Source organism: Sparus aurata, unplaced genomic scaffold (assembly GCF_900880675.1).
Source record: "Sparus aurata unplaced genomic scaffold, fSpaAur1.1, whole genome shotgun sequence".
Lineage (NCBI taxonomy): Eukaryota > Metazoa > Chordata > Actinopteri > Spariformes > Sparidae > Sparus > Sparus aurata.
Genome location: NW_022045185.1, coordinates 148 through 22,738, shown reverse-complemented (window position 1 = coordinate 22,738; position 22,591 = coordinate 148). Strand labels below are relative to the sequence as shown.

The window sequence follows — 22,591 nt, the reverse complement described above, 5'->3', positions numbered from 1 at the left end:
TTACGACACAATTATGAAAGTGAAATGTACAAATCCTTTAAAAACCCCTGAAACAAACACATCACCAACCACGAGCGAGCAGTTTCCCCTCAGCATTGTCTCGTGAGATTCTGGACCGGCCTTTTAAAATCTAAAGTATTGCTCTCATCTTACTCCTCCATGTGAAACTCATCCGGTTGTCGAAAGTTATTTTCTGATGCTCGTTTACCTAAAAAACAGCAAAAGGTTGTAAAGATTGATCGGTAAGGATCAGACCGACGAGCCGTGCTGCAGCGAGCCTGAAACTAATCCGCCTTCTACCAGCGCTGAAGTGAATCCAGCTGTTAGAGCTGACGGCTAACACACTCCTACACGTCTACTGGTCACCATGACAACAGACAGGTGTTAATAGGCAGAAGCTATGAAGAGTGTTAGAGCTTAAAACCAGCTTCAGGTGTTGAGTTTTCATCTGTTCTAAAGGAGAGTTTAGTTTTCGACTACAGCGTCTGTACAAGATGTGAAGCTTTGGCGACACCACGGATGAGAGGCTGAGATCAGAAGGCATGCTGGGAAGAAACAACGGATTCATAATGAACACTCTGAAATCTCAAGAGTGAAAAAATGTTCATGGGTTTTTTTATTTTTTTTTTGTTAGTTCTCAGTGACTCGGTTCGGTTTTAGAGATGTGAGTCAGGCATCAAAGTGCAGCGGATCAGTTTAATGAGAGCGGTCGGCTTCTTTAAGCTTCGTTTAGGATCAGAGGATTTAAAGAGAACAGACAAAGACGCATCCAGAGGAACTGTGTCACTTCTGAGGCTCTCACGCCAAATCAGAAACTACATTTGGAGTGTGATTAAGAAGGTTTTTTTGTTTTTGAACCAGTGAATTTTCCTTTTACATCAAATTAAAGATGATTTTGTTTGTGGCAGCTTCCCCGACGTCTTTGTGCTAAGAGCAGATTGTACTCGTGTTGTTCTTTCTCAGCATCTTTAAATTTTGCATTTTGTGTTTCAGCTATTGCAGCTGTGTGTGTGTGTGTGTGTGTGTGTGTGTGATCAGTAGACACACAAGTCTGGAAACTTCATCTCGTAGACGGGGACGGACTGGTGCTGAGTGTGACCCGCTGAGATGGAAACCACTCCGGACGGGCTGGGTGGAGGCCTGCAGGAGGAGGACGGTGACGGAGCAGCTTAACGTTTGTTTTTTCGATGGTTATTAAAAAAAATAAATGTGATCACAAAAGAAGAATAACGACTCACCTGATTGTTAGTTCAAAGATTTGTGCCAGTCGGTCGTGCAGCATGTTCGCCTGGAGAAAAACAAGATTCAGTCGCAGTTCATCCTTTTTTAAAACAACTTCACTGTTTTTATCTTCTCTTGTAGTTTTATTTCGTACCTTGGACTCGCAGTGGGCGGCGATCTCCTCAAATGGAGCTTTCTGGAACTTCTCCATCACCTGACGCCTCTTCTCCCTCTCCTGCTCCTCCAGACCCGTCGTATCTGAACCCAGAGGACAGTCAGGAGTCTTATTATGTGACTTTAAACTTATTTTATGACGACAACAATACTGAGCTTACATTCAGCAGTCAAAGAGACTTTCAGCTCATGTCAGATTTAAGTTTTTCTCTCACGAGCAGAACAGTCAGAATATATTTGGAGATGTCAAACCGATCAGATCCTGGAGCCACAGGTGAGCTGGACTTCAGCTGTAACGGATTTTAACATCATTATGATTGTGACAGCCGTGTCACGACGGTCAGTAAACCTTTTCTAATTCACGGGACATTACTGCCAACAACTTGGCTCCTCGTCAGAGAAGCACCGGCCTGAAGGACGACGGAGACAAAAAGCCAAATCGTTGTGTGTCATTTGTATTCAAGGAGACGCTCCGGAGAGTCCGCAGAGCAGCGAGGCGAGTAAAAGTCTCAGAAACTTCTCTTTGTTCTCACCGATGGCTTTCTTCAGGGTCTCGAACGTGATCTCCTCAGCCAGCTGCGACTGCAGACAGAGAGACAGAGACGGATCAAAGATTTCCCCCAAAACATGACGACAACCAGCTGATCGATCAGCAGCCAGAGACTCGATCACTGCGACCTGTGAGCGGCGAACCTGTCGGCACTCACCTTGTCTGGAAGGCTGTTGGACATGATGTCCACCTGGAGGGAGATTGTGTCCACGAGACTCCTCCTCCTGGTCAGACGGTCTTCATCTGCAGGACGAGAGACAGTTCAACCGGGGGTTTTATATCCTGATGCATGCTGGGTAAACAATGAATGCACACAAGCACGTCTCTACATAGGAAGACAGAAATGTTTTGTAAATGTTTGTTATTGCTGTTTTCTGCAGCGTACGTATCATCTGTCTGAGCTGTGCGCTGCGTTTAAGAGCAGCCGTGTTTATTTACATGTCACAACAGACAAGTTGTTTTTCAAAGCACATGAAAAATATTTATTCCGTCTACTTATTTTTGGTTCCTATGTGACTCTGACAAGCAGTCAACATAAACGTTTCAGTCAGAAGAAAAAGGAGACAAATATGGATTTATTATCCTGCTGCTGAAAACACGAATTGTTGTCTACTTCTTTCTTTTTTGGTCCAAAACAGTATTTCATGCAAACATAGAAATTAAACGACAAAAAAAAAAAACATTGCAGAAGCTTTTTCATGCTTTTATCTACAAATAAAAAAAGCGCAGATGTAATTTTCCCTCCACATCGGAGATCTCCGGATGGCAGCCGTTTGATTGACACCTTATTTGACCAGGTGTGACCTCGTACGCCCGCCCTAGAGCCTGCAACGACCAATGAGTGATCGCGTGGACGGGAGACCCACTCTGCTCTTTGAATAGGCTGTTTGTTCACCTCAGCACTCGTTTTAGACTATTTTAAATGCACATAGTTTGTGTAAATAAGAAAATAAGTGAGCAGAATGAGGCAGGAGTATTCTGAGGTCTTTGTTTTGGCAGGTACCTGAATCTTTCCCTCGAAAAACACGTGCTAAGTGTTCATATTCAGAGATATTGAACTTGGATGTGGAGCCATTGTCCTCTGCAGGCTAAAAAAAACTATTTGATAACAGGCCACTTGATAACAGCGGCGCCTGCTCTGCTCCCTAACAGCGGACTCCATTATCCACCCACCGCAGATTGATTCTGTTTTGATGCTCTAGTTTCTTCCAGCGAGGAACAAATCCATCTGATCCTGCAGAGCGATAAACTCCTCAGGTACTCGGTGCCCCCCAGGAGGGCCTGTCGTAACACCGGCGCCTGCAGCACTTCAGCATTCATTCACGCTGCACTGGTAAAAATGAGAACCGCAGAAGTACAGCGACTCCGTCGAGTGGAGGCACAGCGCAGAGTCAAGGACGTCTGATAGGGGTCAGAAAAGTGCCGCATCAGATGAGGCGTGAAAACAGAGAACAGCAGCGCGTTGTAATCGCTGTTTGCATGAGTCACAGCGACCTTTGTTGTGCACTTTGAACAGGTGTGAGTCAGCAGCCGCCTCGAGGCTCTGATGAGGAGAGCGATGGATCCGACAGAGAGCTGTGAGTTTGGATTCAGGTTGTAGCGTTGACTCTACAGTACAGAACTTTAACAGGATTATCTCTGATTAACATCACTGACAGAACAAACCAGCAGGCGGATCAGAGACGGTAAAAAAAACTGCTGCAGCTTCTGTGACGCGTGTTGAAGATGAAACACTTTTCATCCGTGTCTGTTAAAGCGGCCTGATCATCGTCCAGTCTTTGAGTTAGACAGAGACTGAAGCTGAACGTCGTCATGATGAGTGCTGCACATGAGCAACTCTCAGGACAGATGAGAAGGAAGCGAGATGTCTCACTCCTGTGTCAAATTCAGACACGTTTTAATGTCTTCTGGATGAAGTCTGAAGGTATTTAATCTGCTGCTCTCTCCTGTTCCCTGTTTGTCCACGTATGAACCTGCAGATTCAGGCTCGAGGTTCATGGACGCAGTTCTGGGACCTTCATTTTATCCTTCCTGGCAGTATTTTACCAAAAAACGACTTTATTATTCAAAGTTTTAAAGGTGTTTTAAAGGTGTTTTAAACGTGACAAACAATATAAAACAATATAAAAATAATGCGAGTGGCTGATAACAACCAACAGTTTATGTTGGGTAAGCCGTCAACACAGCTTAAATAATACCTGTATTTATTATTATTGATATTTTTATATTTTTACACTGATGATGCTAAGCTATACTGCAGAGTTAATGAAGCTGACAGACGACGCTTTGACTGAAACTAAACAAATATAGAAGTTTGTTTAGCAGGAAGCTATCTGAGCTAACGGGCAGAACACGACTGCATTTAAGACGATTACAGTGAGCAGACTGAGTTGTTATCAACCGTCTTGCTAAATCTCACCATATCTTGGATCATCCGATTAGAGAAACACACAGGAGCTAAAAAGCAGGATCCCAGAACTGCAGCTGGACCTGTTGGCTTCTCTGGTACGCTGATGACACACGAGGCAAACTTTTCTTGTGACGATGCAGCCAATCGATTATTTTTTTAGCAAGCTGGACTTCTTCAGGTTCTCATCAATCCCCACATTGAACTACAGCAGCCATTTTCACCAGACAAGCTCAGACAGAACAAAAGTGCAAAAATGAAGCTCGACACAAAGTAAAAAAACACGTTCCTGGACCAGCAGCAGGATGCACAGCAATAAACACAAGCTGCTACAATATCTACAGTCTAGGTTATCCAGATGTTGTACGAGTACTCACCGCAACATTTCCAAATGCAATGCAAGCAAAACAGATGAAAACATGATCAAACCGTTCTCTCTGTGGACGCCGTGACGTCTCTACAGCCACTCACAGGAAACACCACACAGCTAAAAGCCTCCATCTAAAGACTGGGAGATAATCTCGGGGTGTTTGTACGTGACTGGATCTAAACTGCAGGGTTGTGGGTTCTACTCCTTCATAGCTCAGTGGGGAAACGATGTGTCATCACATCCACAACGTCTCGCAGAACAGCAGCATCGTCTCTACGTCTCCTGAACACCCGGGAACTCAGTACAGCTGATATTACAGAGCTGCAGTCTGAACTCCACTCACACTTTAATGTTTGGCCTCACTGTGACGACTGATGGAATTTAACCAGAATTAGAATTAGTAGAATTAACTCAAGTAACATTTTGAGTAACTTTACTCGAGTATTTCCTTTCCACTGGATGTGTTTGGTAAAAGGATGTTGCATCGGAGCCAAAGTGTCAAATTTAAACTAGTTTTCTTTTCAGTAATCTGAGGTTGAATCAGGCTGTTTAACTTTTTGACTTATTCAGGGTTCGTACACATTTTTCAAGGTCAAATTCAAGCACTTTTAAGGGTCATTTTCAAGATTTTCCAGCACCTTATTGCTGGGGTAAAGTACGTATCTACAGGAATATATATACTCATGATTTTATTCTTCACTTTTTATCACAATTATGTACATTGTATTATCAGAAATTAATTATCCAGTCTGATCCCAATTTTGTGAAAGACACAGAGTTATAATGTCAAGCACTTAAACTAAAATCCAAGCACTTTTCAGACCTTGAAAACACAACATTGAAATTCAAGCACTTTCAAGGATTTCACAAACCCTGTTATTAATCAAAGTCGTGTTTTATAGTATTATTCAAAATAGTTTGAAGGGAATTTTTAATTACTGCATAAATGTTTTCATGTTTAAAACTTTGGATTGGGCTCAAACATGATTACACAGGACTGAAGATGTTTATTGCAACTTACAAATTAGCTACTAGTAGATCTGATATGTGCATGAAAGAAAACCACGTATATCTAATATATTTAATATCTAATATAAGTCAAACTCTTTCACCACGAGGCTCCTCAAAGAAGCATGAAATCTTTTGTAAACGCTCCATGAAACAGTTTGTGTTCAGTGTTTCTGGTTAAACTACCTGCAGGAGTCTACAGGTGTAATCTACAGATCTACTCCGGCTGGTTACCTCGTGACGACTGCTTGCACCTGTGGAGGATTTTTCCTACTGTGTAAAGCACTGATGTTAGACGGAAGCGTGGCAGAGGGAAGGAAACACAAGCAGACCGTCTGTTAGACCAAAGAGAAATCTGAACCCGTTTCCTGTTTCATTTGGATAAAATCCACTCGGGATGTTTTCATAACTCTCTCATCGGATCATTTTATTGGAATGAGGGCAAAGAAAGAAATAACATCCTCTTTGCCTCAGGTTGGAACAGACTTCAAGTTAACCACCAGGGCTGGAATTTAAATAACTAAAGAAAGTGAGTCGTTACTGAAGAAGCCACAATATATATTTGTTCATAAAATCAAGCATCTTGTTCTAATGTGAAATATAATTATGTATTTCCAGAGAGGCACTGAGGACTGTGATTACCTTCAGTGTAATAAACTGAACTACTCGTTGTAGAATAAGACTGGAAGAGAGCAACTCTTTTTCAATATCCTCTTCATCCTTCACTTCAGTTGGCTGAAAACATGTTTACTTCAGTCCGACAGCAGCATTCAGGTTCATCAGCTACTTAATGTCTCATTAAAAGAACATTATGTTGGAATATTCAAAGCCCAGACTTTTCAAGGCTGTGTAAAGATATGTGTGTAAAGATAAGTCAGACAAACAAAAGACAGAATTGTACCGAGGAAACCAAATCAGCAGAGAAATGTTGGCAGAGTATAAAAGCTGCACAGCACAGACATGTTGAAACTTTGATTAAATGTATTCTATGTTACGAGAGCGATGTGCTTAATCTCTGGTCAGGTCGAAGCAAAACAATTATATAGCTATAGTTTGGGAAAGATGTTTTAACTTAAACACATCTCCAACAGTGGTCTCTGGCTTGTTTGCCTGGCTGTCACACCACCACAGTCCACTTCCTCTAATGACATAATATGACACGTCTTGTAGAAATGTTGATTTGTACAAATCTGAGCATATCCATGTTTTGCAGATACTGTATGTAACATGGCAACAGTTCTTTTTAACAAATACAGTTTGTTTTTCTGCCTCATCATCACATTCTGTGAGATGTTTAAAGAAAGCTACACTGGCGATGTGGTTATTAAAACTTTACGGAGTTTTATCAACCTCAGAAACGACCGCACGACAACAATACACTGCAGTAAATGGATCCAAATATAAACCGCCACCAAAAAGCCACAAATAATGCTCAGAACAGCACCAAACTTCAGCAACAGTACAAATAGGGTCTCAGCACATAGTCCGGGGCATCTAACCTCCGCTAGCTTAGCTGGATTTCTATTGGGAAGCTAAAAACAGATTTCAACTCTCCTCCATCAGCTTCCGGGTCGGGGAAGTCCCGACGCGACGATTACCGAGTGCGGTTAGAAATGCTCAATTCCGTTCTTTTCCCTGTCCGCTCTCGATAATAACTGTTATAAACTGGCAGGTAAGACACATATGAACTTTGATTGCTTTTCCATGGAGTCATAATCATACATTTTCATCCATGAGCCGCGGAACTCTACTGCACTCGGTAATCGACTCGTCGGGACTTCCCGTCAACAGGAAGCTGCTGCAGAAGAGTGGTAAATTTAGTCAGCTTTTCAGTAGAAATCCAGCTAAGCTAGCGGAGGTTAGATGCCCCGGACTATGTGCTGAGACCCTATTTGTACTGTTGCTGAAGTTTGGTGCTGTTCTGAGCATTATTTGTGGCTTTTTGGTGGCGGTTTATATTTGGATCCATTTACTGCAGTTTATTGTTGTCGTGCGGTCGTTTCTGAGGTTGATAAAACTCCGTAAATTAGCGGTCTGCTAACTTGATCTCTCGAGAGGGAGTCTAACACAGTTTCACTGTGATTTAAATCATGGATTAAATTTACACCGGAATATCCCTTTAAAATGCAAAATATCCCCAAAAACCCAGTGACTGTTTATCTGTGTGTAGTTTGCGTGAGTGTGACGTGGCCGGTCGTACCTGTGACCTGGGGAACGTACGGGATGGAGAGTCTCTCTGCGTTGTATCCGGGTCCGGCCAGACACTCGGCCATGTCGGCCGTCTGGAAGTACAGCTGTCTGTCCTCCTTGTCCAGAGATTCAGGGATTCTGGGAAGAAGAAGACGATGTTAGAGAAATGTCACACATGAAGCTGAGCAGATAAACATTCGGGGTGTGTAGATAATCTAAACGAGGCAGAATACAGCCGCCGAGAAGCTCTGAAGCACTCACGTCCAAATTTAGTTCTTAAAACCTCTGCATCTTTCACTGCAGAGGCTGAAGAGGGATTTAGAATCAGAAATAGATCCTGGTTCTTATAATCTTATAATCAGGTTTTATCAGCTGATGCCTGGTGGTTTTTGAGCTGGAGGTAAAGCTGAGAGTGACTGCCGGATGTGTTTCACTCGGCTGTGGAGTTTCCTCCTCTTTGGTTTGATTTGTGTTTCCAGGACATTGAACACTGGAGGTTTACTGGAGGCTTTCTTATCCTTCTTCTTTGGTTTGATTTGTGTTTGGAGGCTTTCTTATCTTTCCTCTTTGGTAACGAGGAAAGCTCCGACTGCTGCTCACTGGTTAAAAGTCGTACAGATGTTCTGGTACAAAGAAACTGCCTGGTAGGAATATTTGTAAGTGAATTTTAAAGAGGATGCTGTTGAAAACATCTCGTTTAAAAAACAAACCAAAAAAAGATTTCAGGGTTTAGTGAAATGTTTTCAACATCCTCTACATTTGTATCACGTCTTTGGCTTGAAGCTCTCATGTTTTCACCAGATTTGTGGGTTGTTGGTAAAATCTCCCAACACTTTTTCTCAGACGAGCTGCACATTTACCCAAAAGTCTTTTACAGGCAGACATCAGGACTACAGAGTGACTCTGATCTCAGCTTGTCAATGATTGGAATAATGAGCTTCCCGTCTGGAATTTCCTCTGCAACAATCAATTAAACTGCAATTTATACATGAAATATCCACAAAACTGACGCTTTTAGAATCTGAGGGAAGTTTAAGAGGGTTTACGTCTTGTAGATTTAGATCTGAAGCAAGCGTAAACCCGTCGAGATGTCACTATTTAGTTTGCTGGATACTGTTCTGGCATCACAACCATCACCATCTTTGTTTTTGGATCTAGAAGTGATTTGGACGTGAGGGACGTGCTGTGGAGGAAATCCTGATTCAGTCCAGCTGAGAACTCAAGGACACAACATGGCAGCAACTTTTTCCTTTTCCTAGAGTTGTTTATAAAACCAGACCTCCGATCCGCTCAGCTGTGGACACTTACGGACACTTGTCTCTGAAGATGTGTTCTGGAAGGAGGTACGGAGCGTCCATGTTCCTCAGCTCAATCACCTGGAGACAGAACAGAAGCAGCAAACTGTCGATAATGAACCATTTCGAAGTTTAACATCCAAAAACAACAGAGTGTCATCAGCATATTAATCAACAAGTTGCAAAACAGGAACATTTTCTAACATCCATCAAGAGATCAGGTATGGTGAAGCTTCAAAGTGGAACTGATGATATTTAGTAACAACAGTGAGGTGAGGATGTGTGATGGACGCACCTTGCTGACGTGCTGACAGAAGGGAGGGTTTGCGATCATCTGGCTCAGGAAGTTGAGGTACGCCGCCACCAACGCATTGATGCCACAGCGAATGAACATCGGCATGCTCTCTTCATTAGCCAGAGCCATGTCCTGTACAAACCAGACACACATTAACACACACATGACATCATCATCATCTGGTCAGTCAGCAGAAAAACAATCAGCAGCTTTCTAAAGATAAATATGGTGAGAAATGCTGGTCAGTCTCTGATCTTCTCTCTGTGACGTGTCTTTATAAACTGAACGATCGCAGCAGCTCGACTTCTGACTGGACAAAAAAAAAACCTATTCAAAGAGGTCACATTGGACTCTGGGAAGTTTTAATTAGTACTTTTCACAAGTTTTGGGCAATTCATCGTTGAATGATTAATCCAGAAAAAATAATTTGCAGATCAACTGATTATGAAAATAATCAGTTTTCTGCCCGAGAAGAAGAAATCGTGGATTAGACATTTTTAAATGTGGGAGCACATTAACAACTCATTATTTCTCATCATGATTGGAATTCACGAATGACGTATTATCATCGTGTTCTGCCCTCCATTTTGGCTCTGTCGCCTCAGAGCTGTTACCGTGACGACGACCTTTGAACTGACAGCGTGGGAACACGATCAAACTGTGATCCAGAGCGACTCTCAAAACCCCGTTTGTTTACTGACACTGCAGGGAAATTATAAAGGACAGGTGTGTGTGTGTGTGTGTGTGTGTGTGTGTGTGTGTTGTGTGTGTGTGTGTGTGTTTGTGTGTGTGTGTGTGTGATTCTATAAGACTCTGGACATGGAACCACGACTGTTGTGTGTATTCGAGTGTATGTTTGCATCTTGTCTACAACGCTGTGACATTTCTGGATGATAAGTTCTCAGCGTGATACACAAACAAGCAGCTGGAGTGTGTGTGTGTGTGTGTGTGTGTGTGTGTGTGTGTGTGTGTGTGTGCGTGCAGAGTCCTTTCACACCTCTCTTCCGTCTCACATGCAGGAGGTTTTATTGGACCGGTGTGTGGTCTCCGGTCTAATGACATTAAGGCTGACGGCACAGCGACTCATCAGCCCAACACCATGAACGCACCGTCATCACGTCTGCTCGAGGACACTTGAGGATTGAGCACCGGAGAGAACGCCGATGTCGAGCCGTGAAGAGGCTGTTTTTACCGCACTACATTAATCTAAGAGCTGGAGTTTACAGCTCTCGTTCAGCGTGACACGAATCGAGCTGTTCTCAGGTGAAAATCCCAAAAGTTTCAAGGAGCACTTGAGTTCCCAAAATACATCGTGGTACATTTCACTCTGCAGGTCTGAAAATGTCACGGTATGTAGGCGGTAATAACCCCCAGTGCATGCTGGTGCAGAGGTTAGCAGCTCCTCCCCTGCCATCAAAACATGCAGATTCTCCAGGAAGTACCTTGGACCAGAGGTGCTGTCTAACATCTGGAGTTGGGTTAAATGCAGACTATCAGTGTCACTTCGTTGCACGTTGTATGATTATATGATCACAAAGATTCTACTTCCTTAAATTACCAGTAAAGACCGAAGAATTCACTGAAAATCACATCTCATCTGCTCCGTCCCCCAATAAACCGTCAATAATTAGCTGCCGATTACTTAAATACATTTCCAGGAGGCAGAAACAACTCACACTGAGTACAAAGTGTTTCAGCAATACTAAACTTTAACATTTCTGATTGGAACAAGCAAGATCCCAAACCTGCAGCTTCCTATGTGCATATTATACCATTTATAATAAAATGCCTACAGAGCGAGGTTACCTGCAGAGCGATGGCAAGGCGAATGAGGTCGATGACCACTTCCTCGTTGGCCAGCTCGATGGTCAGGATGGCCAGGGTGGTGAAGAGCAGCTCAAAGTTTTTATGGACGTTATCTTCCTCTTTACAGCCCAGATAGATGTGACGGTACAGCTGCTGGCCGTGCTGGAGATGGAAGACACAGGAATCACAAAACAAGCTGGGAAAAACTCAAAGCAGAGGACAGAGGAGTGTAAAGCAGCGCAAAGAAATAGGAACAGACAAGTGATCGTGGGATAAATTGTGAGTCTTTCTAACGCGTCCAAAACCTGATTTCCAATCCTTTCTCTTCCTCTCCTCAGCTACTCTGACCTCCCGACCTCGACATCGAGTAATGAGGCTTTGAACAACACCCAGAAGAATCCCTGCAGGAGTTGGAGGTGAGGACCTCGCTGGCCACGAGGCCACGAGGCCACGAGGCCACGAGGCCACGAGGCCACGAGGCCACGCCATATGTTCCTCCATCACCTTCACCACATGTTGAGTCTCTCTGGCAGCTTTCTTCAACACCTGTTCTCACCTTCTCACCTGGTGGTCGTCAGTTTTTCCTTCTTGCCTCAAGTCGCCACGTAGGATCTGACTGTAAAGTCTGCCACATATCTGAGCTCAGGTGATCAGGCAGCAGGTACACAAAGGTGGATCCTGCTCTTTGTTACTGTCAACAAAGATCCTCCTCCTTGTTTCTAGCAATCAAGCCAGGTATAACTATTTGTTCTGTTGCTCCACTGAGTATTTATGGCATCAGGTCGATGTAACTGTCACTGTAGCCTCTCAGTTAGTGTTCGTCTTTGTTTGCTTGTGATGATAAACTGAATATATTTGGGGTTTTTGGACGGTTGGTCGTACAAACAAGATGATTAAACTAGGCACTTTCAGGAAATGATGATAGTAATTTTTTTCTCAGACAATCTTCTGACATTTTATAGACCGAAATATAAAAGCAGAAAAACAAAAAACACAAACAGCACGGGATCATGGGAGAGTTTGTCCTCCTGCACTCAGACTTTCTCCTGGAAGTTTAAGCAACAGGTGACAAATTGAAGGTAAGTTCCACTTTAACACTTGAACCCTGTACTGAATAACTTAAAGCATCCTGAGCAGTGTTAGCTCCACTCACCATGATAAAAATGTAAATGTTACCGTGCCAGTAAATGCAAATGAAAATGCTCCGGCGTCGTCGACTGAGCAGATTAATTCCATTAATTAACTAAAAATAACTGCGTGTCAGAGGCCTCCTCCTGCAGACTTGGTCTTTATAAAATAAATAAAACATGCTGTCACTGATGTATTCATATGCATGATGCAGCCTAATGGAAAGTGAAGGCCGACGACTTCTATTCACAGCTAATGAATACGATTAGATACCATTAATGACCTCTGACAGAGAGCGAGGGTGGAGCCGCTCTGAACGCTGATGATGATGATGATGTGGGTAAAGTGAGCGGAGGTAACATCCAGGGACATTTCCAGCCCTGTGGATGTTCTTTCAGCTGTTTGACGTGTGGGTAAAGGTTACAGCTCAGGTGTGATTCACAGGTGAGCGGCGTTAACTGTGGGCCCGGTTTGGAAATGTCACGGGCTGATGGGGACCGGACGTCTCCGTCAGGGTCAACGCGCTCTGAATCCTCTCTGAACGGGAGGTTCTGAGTGAAGATTCGATGACGTGTTTCTGATTCAATCTGTTTTATTTGATTGTTTTGTGAATGTCAGCGTCTATTTTTCTTATTTTAGTGGCTCAACCTTTTATTTTGTTTCCTTCAATAAGAATTATTAATATCAAATTGTTTGAAATGAAGCTACCACACCTGCTTCAGCTGCTTGTGAATGATGCATGCAAACAACCAGATTTAGGATTATCCTGGTTTGAAAAGTTTTCTGGATGTCTTATTTTTCCAACACTAGACGTTTGTCAGCACCAGAATCCATTATTTTTGAGCCTGACCACAGCTGCTGCCATCTTGAAAGAATGTTTACTGGGTAACAGTGATGGTTGTACTCAAGATATATTTGGGTTGGATGATGGAAAGAGGACTTTTAGGTGAGTGAACTGGTGAAGTGACTCTTTACCTTCTTCATGAATGCAACGTCTTGTTTGGAAATTTTCTCTCTTTTAATCTTCAGCGCGGCGACGTTAGGAATAATTCTGCAACAGAAGCAGAAACAACACCAGCTCTTAATGGGAGACATTTTTGTTTTTCAAAATAAAGTGTCTATACACAGTGTCACATGTTGTCTGTACCTGATGCCGCGTAGTTTGGCGCGGTTGTCGTGGCGGTCGATGATGTTGTGCAGGATCTCCAGCACCAGCTGCCTCAGCTCGCTGTCCTCCATCAGAGAGATGGAGAAGAGCGGATCCAGGAAGGGAGGAGGCAGAGCAGCTGCCATGGACTTAGACTTGAAGCCTGAGGTTACCTGAGGTAAAGGCGAGAGAGAGAGAGAGAGAGATGGGGGAGAAAGGGGGGGGGAAGGTGTGAGCAGAATTACCACAGTGTGATGCGATTAATCCACAGGGAGGCTCTCTGAGAAACACCTCTCCACAGAGCTTAAAGGTTACGTTCACAAGCAGCACAAAGTGTCCAGATGTCGACCTTTCCTCCCCTACGTGACTCTGATCTGATGATTTATTATCTGTGTGAACAACAGGGGGTATAAGATGGAACTTATATCTGAGCTTATGTTGTATGAATGCTAAAATAGGCCCCAAAACATAACCCACCTTTCATACGTCTCAGCGATAAAACAACAACTTTAAAGCAATTGTTCCCCAGAGCAGCAGATCGCAGTGACTGGAGCTCGTCTGCTGCTTCTTCTGCCTGGTTTCACCATCATATGATGAGATGCAGCCTGCTGTTGTTGCACTTAAGTATCCAACAATCCAACCAGCAATGAATGCAAGATTTGATGCCAGCCTGAGGGACATGATCCAAGTTCAGACTGGATTTTAGAGGTTTTGAGTTCCTCATGATGGAGATAAAACCAGATGTGTTACAGTACGAGGACACGAGCATCAGGAGGCTGGATGCATGTAGACTGCTACACTTCCAGCTCCTGTTGTGTTGTGTTGTTGTGTTGTTGTGGTGAAGCTCTTACTGTCTGTTCTCTCTCTTTCTCTTTCTCTCTCTCTCTCTCATGTTCATCACCTCCAGTTGTGTTCACACCTCACAGACCAAGAGACCGGAACCAGCCAGTGATTCAGCCTCCGCCTTCACCCTCCAACATCTGCCCTCACAGTGTGCAGTGTCACTGGAGATCTCACACACACACACACACACACACACACACACACGCACACACACACAGCCCCATCTGCAGCTGCACGGCGTTATAAATATTTTGACCTTTCACCTCTCCTCCAGCTGCACTGAGAAGCCAGGTGGTGGCGAGGAGGGGAGATGAGGACAGACGGACGCTGTATTCAAATCGCTCTGAGGGCGTGCACGGAAGACCGCTGTGCACGAGGATGCTTCAGATGAGTGTGTGTGTGTGTGTGTGTGTGTGTGTGTGTGAGTGTGTGTGTGTGTGTGTGTGTGTGTGAGTGTGAGTGTGTGTGTGTGGTGTGTGTGTGTGTGTGTTGGTGCCACCTGTGCCTCCTCAGCTCAGTGGAATGAAGGACTCTCACAGAAGAGAGAGGGAAACGTCTTCAAGTTTTAACTCTAAAATTACCAAAATGTAATAAATGTAAAGTTTTATCAGAGTGGAGAAAACGACACAAAACAGACTTTTCAAAAACACATTTTGGACGATAAAAATGAGTTCCAATAAAGCACCTGAATAATTTATATCTTTATTTTAGTCTGTTGTCCCTGCTGAATTAATTTAAATGATTTAGTTTTATACATTTGGCAGGTCTTTGTCAGTCGTGTCTATTGCTGTATTTCTGCGTGACATCTCTTCATCTTCTTTTTTACTTTTACAGATTAGTTGTCAACTATTTCACCACAGGCGAGCTATTCTGACAATCGATTAATCGTTTGAGTCTTTTGTAATAATTCTCTGATCCCGGCTTCTTAATGAAATGTGAACACATTCTGGTTTGTTTCTTCTGACTGTAAACTGAATCTCTTCGGTTTGTGGAAAAACAAGACACTTGAACACTCGAGGACGTCATTTTGAACTAATCGATTTAACCTTTCAGAACCAGAATCATCTTCATCTTTCATATCTCATGAACGAACTCATCATCATCACTCTGCTCCCGTCTGATGCAGGTAACCTGCTGTATCCTGTGGATGTAGAAAAGAGAAGGACTCACCATGATGAGAGAGCTGAGCAGCATGGTCTGGATCCGCTTGGTACCCTGATGCCTGAGTGATCAAACGGGACATCAGATATTCTGTCAGAACCGACTCGACACGACATCTCTCTCCGTTTTTGTGTCCAAAATTTCTACTCGACAAACATTTCTGATTTAATCTCTCGTACAGGTTCATCAGCATGTAGGACAGCTGCAGGACAAATCTCTGAATAGCAGTCATCGTATATTCTCTGTACGTGAACGTTCTGCCCTGCTGGACCGAACAAACCCGGCTGCAGGGAGAGAATCGTTTACCTGACGGAGGATGAACTGATCGTCACACTATCAAGTGTTCTGTGATCTGATCATTCTTCAGAGTGACAGATATAAAAGCTCAAAGTGTTCTTCACGGTTTGTATTCTATCTTTTCATCTTCGTCTTCACATCGCAAGTGAAAAAATGTCCGTCTGTCCCTTCAAACCATTCTACTCTTTTAGGGCAAAGTGGGGCCCGTGGACCTGCAGGGGCCCTGAGGATGTTCCAGGTGGTCCCCAGCTAAAAGGGAAATATTTAATTTTCACTATTATTCCACCCATAAACACACAATAACTCATGTGGTTGATTAACTATTAAGTCTGTCCTAGCTTCAGCTAAAAGGCTTTGGAAGTCAATAAATCATCATGACGGATGGAATTACTGAGACGGTGATGCAGAAATATCTCTGACGTCACTTTACTAAGTTTTGTACCGCACGTAAGAAGAAACTCGTGCAGTGATTGGAGTCAGTTCCTCCGTCGTACCCGCTGCAGTCACACAAATGATGAGCACGCATTCATCGTGAAGTAAAAGACTGTTATCAGATCTGTGTTGGAGGAAAAAGGCTGTAATGAGAGTGCAGCACCGTCACACCGACGAGCCTCAGAGTCCGACTTCTCTCCTCCGGCAATTACCCGAAATGAGGAGGAGAGAGAGTGAGCCTCCTGGTCTGCGAGGAGGAGGAGGAGGACAGTGTTCGTTTGATTTGGGATTATCTGTTCTTGCACTCTTGAGGCCGGAGGGATTAGCTTGTTTTTCTTTCTGTCTTTTTTTCAGGGGAGGAGACGACCGGCCATCGTCTCAGTGACCCGGGAGCTGAACTCACCGCGGGGCGTCCGGGAGGTGAAGTGAGGACAGATTAAGACACAATTCACTTTGGATTAAAAAAAGAGTGTGTGTGTTTCATTCTCCTAACACTGCAGCCAGCATGTACTGTGAGTCTAATGTTATAAGAAATGCCGTTTCCTGTGACTTGTTTGCAAACCGCCTCCTGAAATCAACTGTAGAACACCAGAATCTCACTGTACCTTTGTCAGGCATTAAAGGGATATTCCGGTGTAAGTTTAATCCATGGTCTAAATCACCGTGAAACTGTGTTAGACTCCCTCTGGAGAGATCAAGTTAGCAGACCGCTAATTTACGGAGTTTTATCAACCTCAGAAACAACCGCACGACAACAATACACTGCAGTAAATGGATCCAAATATAAACCGCCACCAAAAAGCCACAAATAATGCTCAGAACAGCACCAAACTTCAGCAACAGTACAAATAGGGTCTCAGCACATAGTCCGGGGCATCTAACCTCCGCTAGCTTAGCTGGATTTCTACTGAAAAGCTGACTAAATTTACCACTCTTCTGCAGCAGCTTCCTGTTGACGGGAAGTCCCGACGAGTCGATTACCGAGTGCAGTAGAGTTCCGCGGCTCATGGATGAAAATGTCTGATTATGACTCCATGGAAAAGCAATCAAAGTTCATATGTGTCTTACCTGCCAGTTTATAACAGTTATTATCGAGAGCGGACAGGGAAAAGAACGGAATTGAGCATTTCTAACTGCACTCGGTAATCGTCGCGTCGGGACTTCCCCGACCCGGAAGCTGATGGAGGAGAGTTGAAGTCTGTTTTTAGCTTCACAATAGAAATCCAGCTAAGCTAGCAGAGGTTAGATGCCCCGGACTATGTGCTGAGACCCTATTTGTACTGTTGCTGAAGTTTGGTGCTGTTCTGAGCATTATTTGTGGCTTTTTGGTGGCGGTTTATATTTGGATCCATTTACTGCAGTGTATTGTTGTCGTGCGGTCGTTTCTGAGGTTGATAAAACTCCGTAAATTAGCGGTCTGCTAACTTGATCTCTCGAGAGGGAGTCTAACACAGTTTCACTGTGATTTAGACCATGGATTAAACTTACACCGGAATATCCCTTTAAGTTTCAACATATCCATGAGCTGCAGAAACGCGAATTGCCAACAAATATTCTGACAATTGGGTTGAAAATATATTTTTTCCCTTTAAGTGCTGATATTTCTCTCAGGACGAATGACTTCAGCAGCAGATATGATAGCTTTGGCTTCAGTTTCAGTTAAAACAGAAGCTGTTATCCATCACAAAGCTCGAGCGGTTCAGTTTTCTGTTGTGTTCACTGTGAAAGAACAGACTGAGTGGAGCCAACATGTTCAGAGCCAAACCGTCTCTGCATTCATCTAAATGGGCTTCTGGGAGCTGTGAGCTGATTGGCTGCAGGAGCAGCATGTGAGACCTCCGGGGTACTCGGATAATGAATGTGTGACTCACCCGATCTTCACGGTGTCCAAGGTGTGGCAGGGGGTCCCGTACACGGGCACTTTGCCCATGATGAACATCATGACTTCGGCTCGCTGGTAGTCTGGCAGGTTTCCTCCGAAAAAGCCTGGCAGGAGGACAAGTGAGCCCGTGAGTCAGCGCTCAGACACAAAGACTTGGATCTTTGTAGGAGGTTAACAGCACATTCTCTCCTCCGTTTATCCTGATTTCATCTTCACTATCACACAAACAGCTTGAGCTTCACCCGAGGAGCATTTCAGCTCAGAAAACTGAGGTTTGGTTTTCTTTACAGCGAGCAGTGGCTCTTAAAGCAGACGTGGGCCTGCGAGTACCGGTCCAGAACACAGAGGGGGCAAACAGGAATCATACCGATGGTTTGGATGATGGCGTTCTGGACGATTCTCTCTTCGCTCTCTTTGCCGCCGCGGCCGGATGAAACGCTGGTGCTGGAGTTTCTCCTGGAGCTCTCGCCCAGCTCGAAGTCCACGCTCATCCTCAGGTGTTTGAGCAGAGTGTTGAACACCTCCAGCACTGTTGGACCTGCAGTCACACACACACACAGCCGGCAGAGAGGACACATCACTGCAAAGGTAAAACCGACTCTGGGCCGAAAGGTTTCCAGCCAGGAGAAAGTGTAAAAAACTGAGAGGAATTAACGAGTGTCAAACTAAATAAAAGCACATTCTTAAATGTTTTTGCATCATCGAAGCGCTCAACACAGCTCAAATTAATGCTAAAGCTCGGAGACTTTCATTTGTTTTTTACTAAAATTCTCCACTGATGAAGGTTTTACATGTTTCATTCCATTCTCACAGAGAACAACGGGCATTAAATATGGAAAAACGCCGCCCCCATGAAGAGGTTTGTGTCCGTGCTGATGGTCACGTTCACACGTCCTCTCCAGTCCAGCTGTCTTAATTCACTCTGGCACAAAAAGCAACACCTCAGATTACAACAAACTCGGCGCTCGCCCTCTCTTCCTTCAGCACGTTACATTTAAAAAACTAAAAAGATCAGGGTAGTGGTGAGAAAAGACTCTTGATCCACTATGAGGAACATATTCTGCTGTGTGCTTTTCGTTCATTTACAAGAAGGCATTTAAAAACAAGACGATTACAAAACAACACTACCCACAAATATGAAACCTGCGCAATTGAACAGAAACATTAGAATACAACAGTGACTGCTGGTAGAGATACTTTTAAATAAAACAGATTAATCTATCGACCATCTAAGAGACTCGTTGTTCTTCGTTCTGTTTTCAGTTTCAGTTCACAACGTTAGAATCCGAGATGATGGAAGATGTCGTGCTAACAGTTTCCCCCCGCATCAAGTCTTTGTGCTAAGCTACGCTAAACACATCCAGGCAGACCTATAACATCTACCAGCTGTTTGCAGTGATGTTGGAATCATGATGTACGCAGATGACGCCGTGTTATTCAGCCACAGGGAGGATACAACAGAAGGTGCAAAGGAATTAACAAAGGAAGGTTAGAAAGGAATAAACTGTAATCGCTCCACAGTTTATATGAGGCTCAAGTTTTTTTGTGCACATCTAGAAACACGACACATGAATCTCTACTGGACTCTCAGTTCCTTTAACACGGGTCTGGATTCAGCAGCACATCACTGATCTACTCTACAGCACCGACACAAAATCACAGCTGAACAGAAACTTCCCCCACACACTCAGACTCCCTGCTGAACATCCTGGACGCTGTAATGATCCAGGTGACGATTATAGTTTCAGGTGTTTTCTACGTGGACTGAACTACATCCTACAGGTGTTTCTGTATTTCTGGTCACTCAGTGTTTGTTTCTAATACAATAAGATCTGTTGTCATGATCAGAGACCTTGTTCAGCGTTAACATGCATCTCACACCCACACTGATGGAATATAAATTAGGATTCTCTTCTACTGAACTTCAAGCTGCCTGAACATAAACTTCAGCGTTAATAAAACACCTTCCAGCCGACGGCTCAGATTCCAGTTCTAATTATTTTCCAACACTTTTATTTGACATGTTTCTCACTTTCATCTTTAATCTTTGCACTGAGCAGGACTGAAACAGGTCTGAGATCAGAAGAGTGTGTAAGACACAACATGAAATCAAAAACACTTTTTTTGCAGATTAGTGTTATTCTAGGTCACTTTTTATTGTCTAGTGACACTTTAGCTTTGTGTTCTCTGCTCTGAACACATGACTGGAAGCACACAGTGGTTGTGAGGGATGCTTGTTAACGCCGAGTCTGCGGGGGAGAATCTGCAGAAGCTGCTCTACTGTCATACTGTACCGAGCCACAGATTCGGAGGAGTCGTGATTTCACTTTCAAAGGATAACACATCGCATCGTTTGGTCTCCTCAATCATTCCTATCCAGCAGGAAGGTTGTTTAAATACAGGCGGAGGCAGTAAAACACAGGAGGGAAGAGTTAGACACAAAGAAACAGCATGAGCTCAACTCAGAGCTAAAGTTTCTGAAAATACATTAATTTCTCTATCCTCTTCAAACAGGGTGCAAAGGCAAACTGCTTGCAGTTCTACGAAGAGCGATTAAAAAAGAATACACTTCATGCAGCGACTCATACATGCTTCATTGCTCCTCATTGATTAGTTAATAAAAGGTCACACGATAAATTAAAATGTCGATCACTACGTGTCAGGCGATGTGACGTTCTGAAGCTAGTTTCATCCATTAAAGTGAAACTCTCGCCAGAAAGCAACCGAGGCTTTATTTGTGAATGTATATGAGTCAAACCTTCATGTAAAAGCATAATTACGACGAAAGAGGCCACTTTTAAGATTTACTGTAGTTTCATTTTCAGGTCAAACTCATTTTCAATGGGAGTGCTACGGGCACTTTTACGATAGCATCAAAATCTCTCTGTTTAAAACAGTAAGAAGGCTCGACACAACATGAAACTTTGCTGGTAGCATCACCAGGGTCTCTACACATGAACACGAGCATTGAGAACATTGTTTGTGTACACAGAGTTTACTAAAAAGAAGCTTTTGAACAACTCATGTTAGCAGTAGCACCTCAAGCACGCCGCCGTCATGGCAGACAGAAAGTGTCGATCCCTGAGTGCGACCTGACAGGCAGGAGGTCCACCGTTACTCTCCTGCCTGTTACGTATCGTATCATAAAAGTGTCTGTAGCACTGAAAACAAAACTACGGTAAATCTTAAAAGTGCCTCTTTCGTCGTGATTATGCTTTTACACGAAGGTTTGACTCATATACAATCACAAATAAAGCCTCGGCTGGTTTTTGGCGAGAGTTTCACTTTAAGCAAAAACAAACGATATGAACAGAAAGTCGTTCGAGGAACCAGAGAACTTTTGATACATGAAATCATGAGACTAGTTTTCAGTGGACGAATCAATCAGGTAACAAAACGTAAATTACATCCTGTTTCTTTTTCAGCGGTCAGAACAACTTGCTCCCGTAACTCACCCACTGATCCTTTGGCAGCGATGGCCACCGTCTCCAGGAGGACCTGGACGATGCCGGCTCTGACCCGCGGCGTGTTCTTGTTGTGAGTGTCCAGGTGGTTCAGAACCTGCTGGATGACGTGGTGAGAGTGCTGAGCCTGGACGACGACACACAGAGAGATAAAGAGGATTTAAGATGCAGTCACACGGTTTGGAACAACAACAGAGCTCGCTGTCGGTCGCCTGTGCTCACTTTACTCAATCACAACATTTGGTGAGTCGGCAGAAAAATTCAAAGAGTTTTTGTATGAATTAAACACATTGAGTAAAACATCTTCACGAGAGAGCTGAAGAGGTCGTAGAGCGTTGATTCTGAAACCACCAGATTAGCTGCTATCTCCAGGTTAGCAGACAGTTTACAGACTGCTGTCCATCTTCTCATTTCAGTCTCAGCATTACATTATTTATTAACTGCTCCGTTATGACTTGAAGAGGGCAACATTAAACAGATTCGACTGGGTGGTTCTGTTGAAGAACATGATTTCTGTGAACAAATTTGAATTGTAGATGTATTTTTGTAGTGTACTTTTACTTTTAAGCGCCCTGTAAATGAAAAAGGAACATGCCTGCAGAGCATTCAGTTCCATTTCCTGCTCCTGTGCGTGCAGAGATTGCTCTCCGCGTGTCCTCGTCTTTGATGGATTTCCTCTTCAACGGCTTGAGCACCGGCGCAAAGTGGCAACTTCAGAAACCAATCACTGGCTGCAAATCCTGATATTTACCATTAATTTCCCCGGAGCTGCTGGCTCTAAGCTTTACCTTGTTACGTACAGAAAATCAGCAGCAGCTTCGAGGGGGACTGCTCTCTGAAAGCGGTCCAAACTCCTGACAGCAGAATGTTCTGACGCGTCTCTGCAGGACCAACTCGGGGTGCGTTTGTTTTATGTGACTG

At 43.7% G+C, this 22,591-nt stretch overlaps 1 protein-coding gene across 1 annotated transcript; it reads right to left on the bottom strand.

Annotated features, from left to right (window-relative positions):
- Positions 1-598: 598 nt before the first annotated feature.
- Positions 599-21,824, bottom strand: LOC115578153 (protein EFR3 homolog A-like; the record flags this gene model as incomplete). Its single annotated transcript, XM_030411004.1, has 15 exons — positions 599-1,140; positions 1,239-1,288; positions 1,376-1,479; positions 1,929-1,977; positions 2,103-2,188; positions 7,931-8,058; positions 9,229-9,296; positions 9,511-9,642; positions 11,317-11,478; positions 13,420-13,495; positions 13,592-13,764; positions 15,605-15,656; positions 18,196-18,310; positions 18,574-18,744; positions 21,662-21,824. Coding segments are annotated over 15 exons (1,635 nt in total), but the record flags the coding sequence as incomplete, so codon positions are not given.
- Between the last annotated feature and the right edge of the window lie 767 nt (positions 21,825-22,591).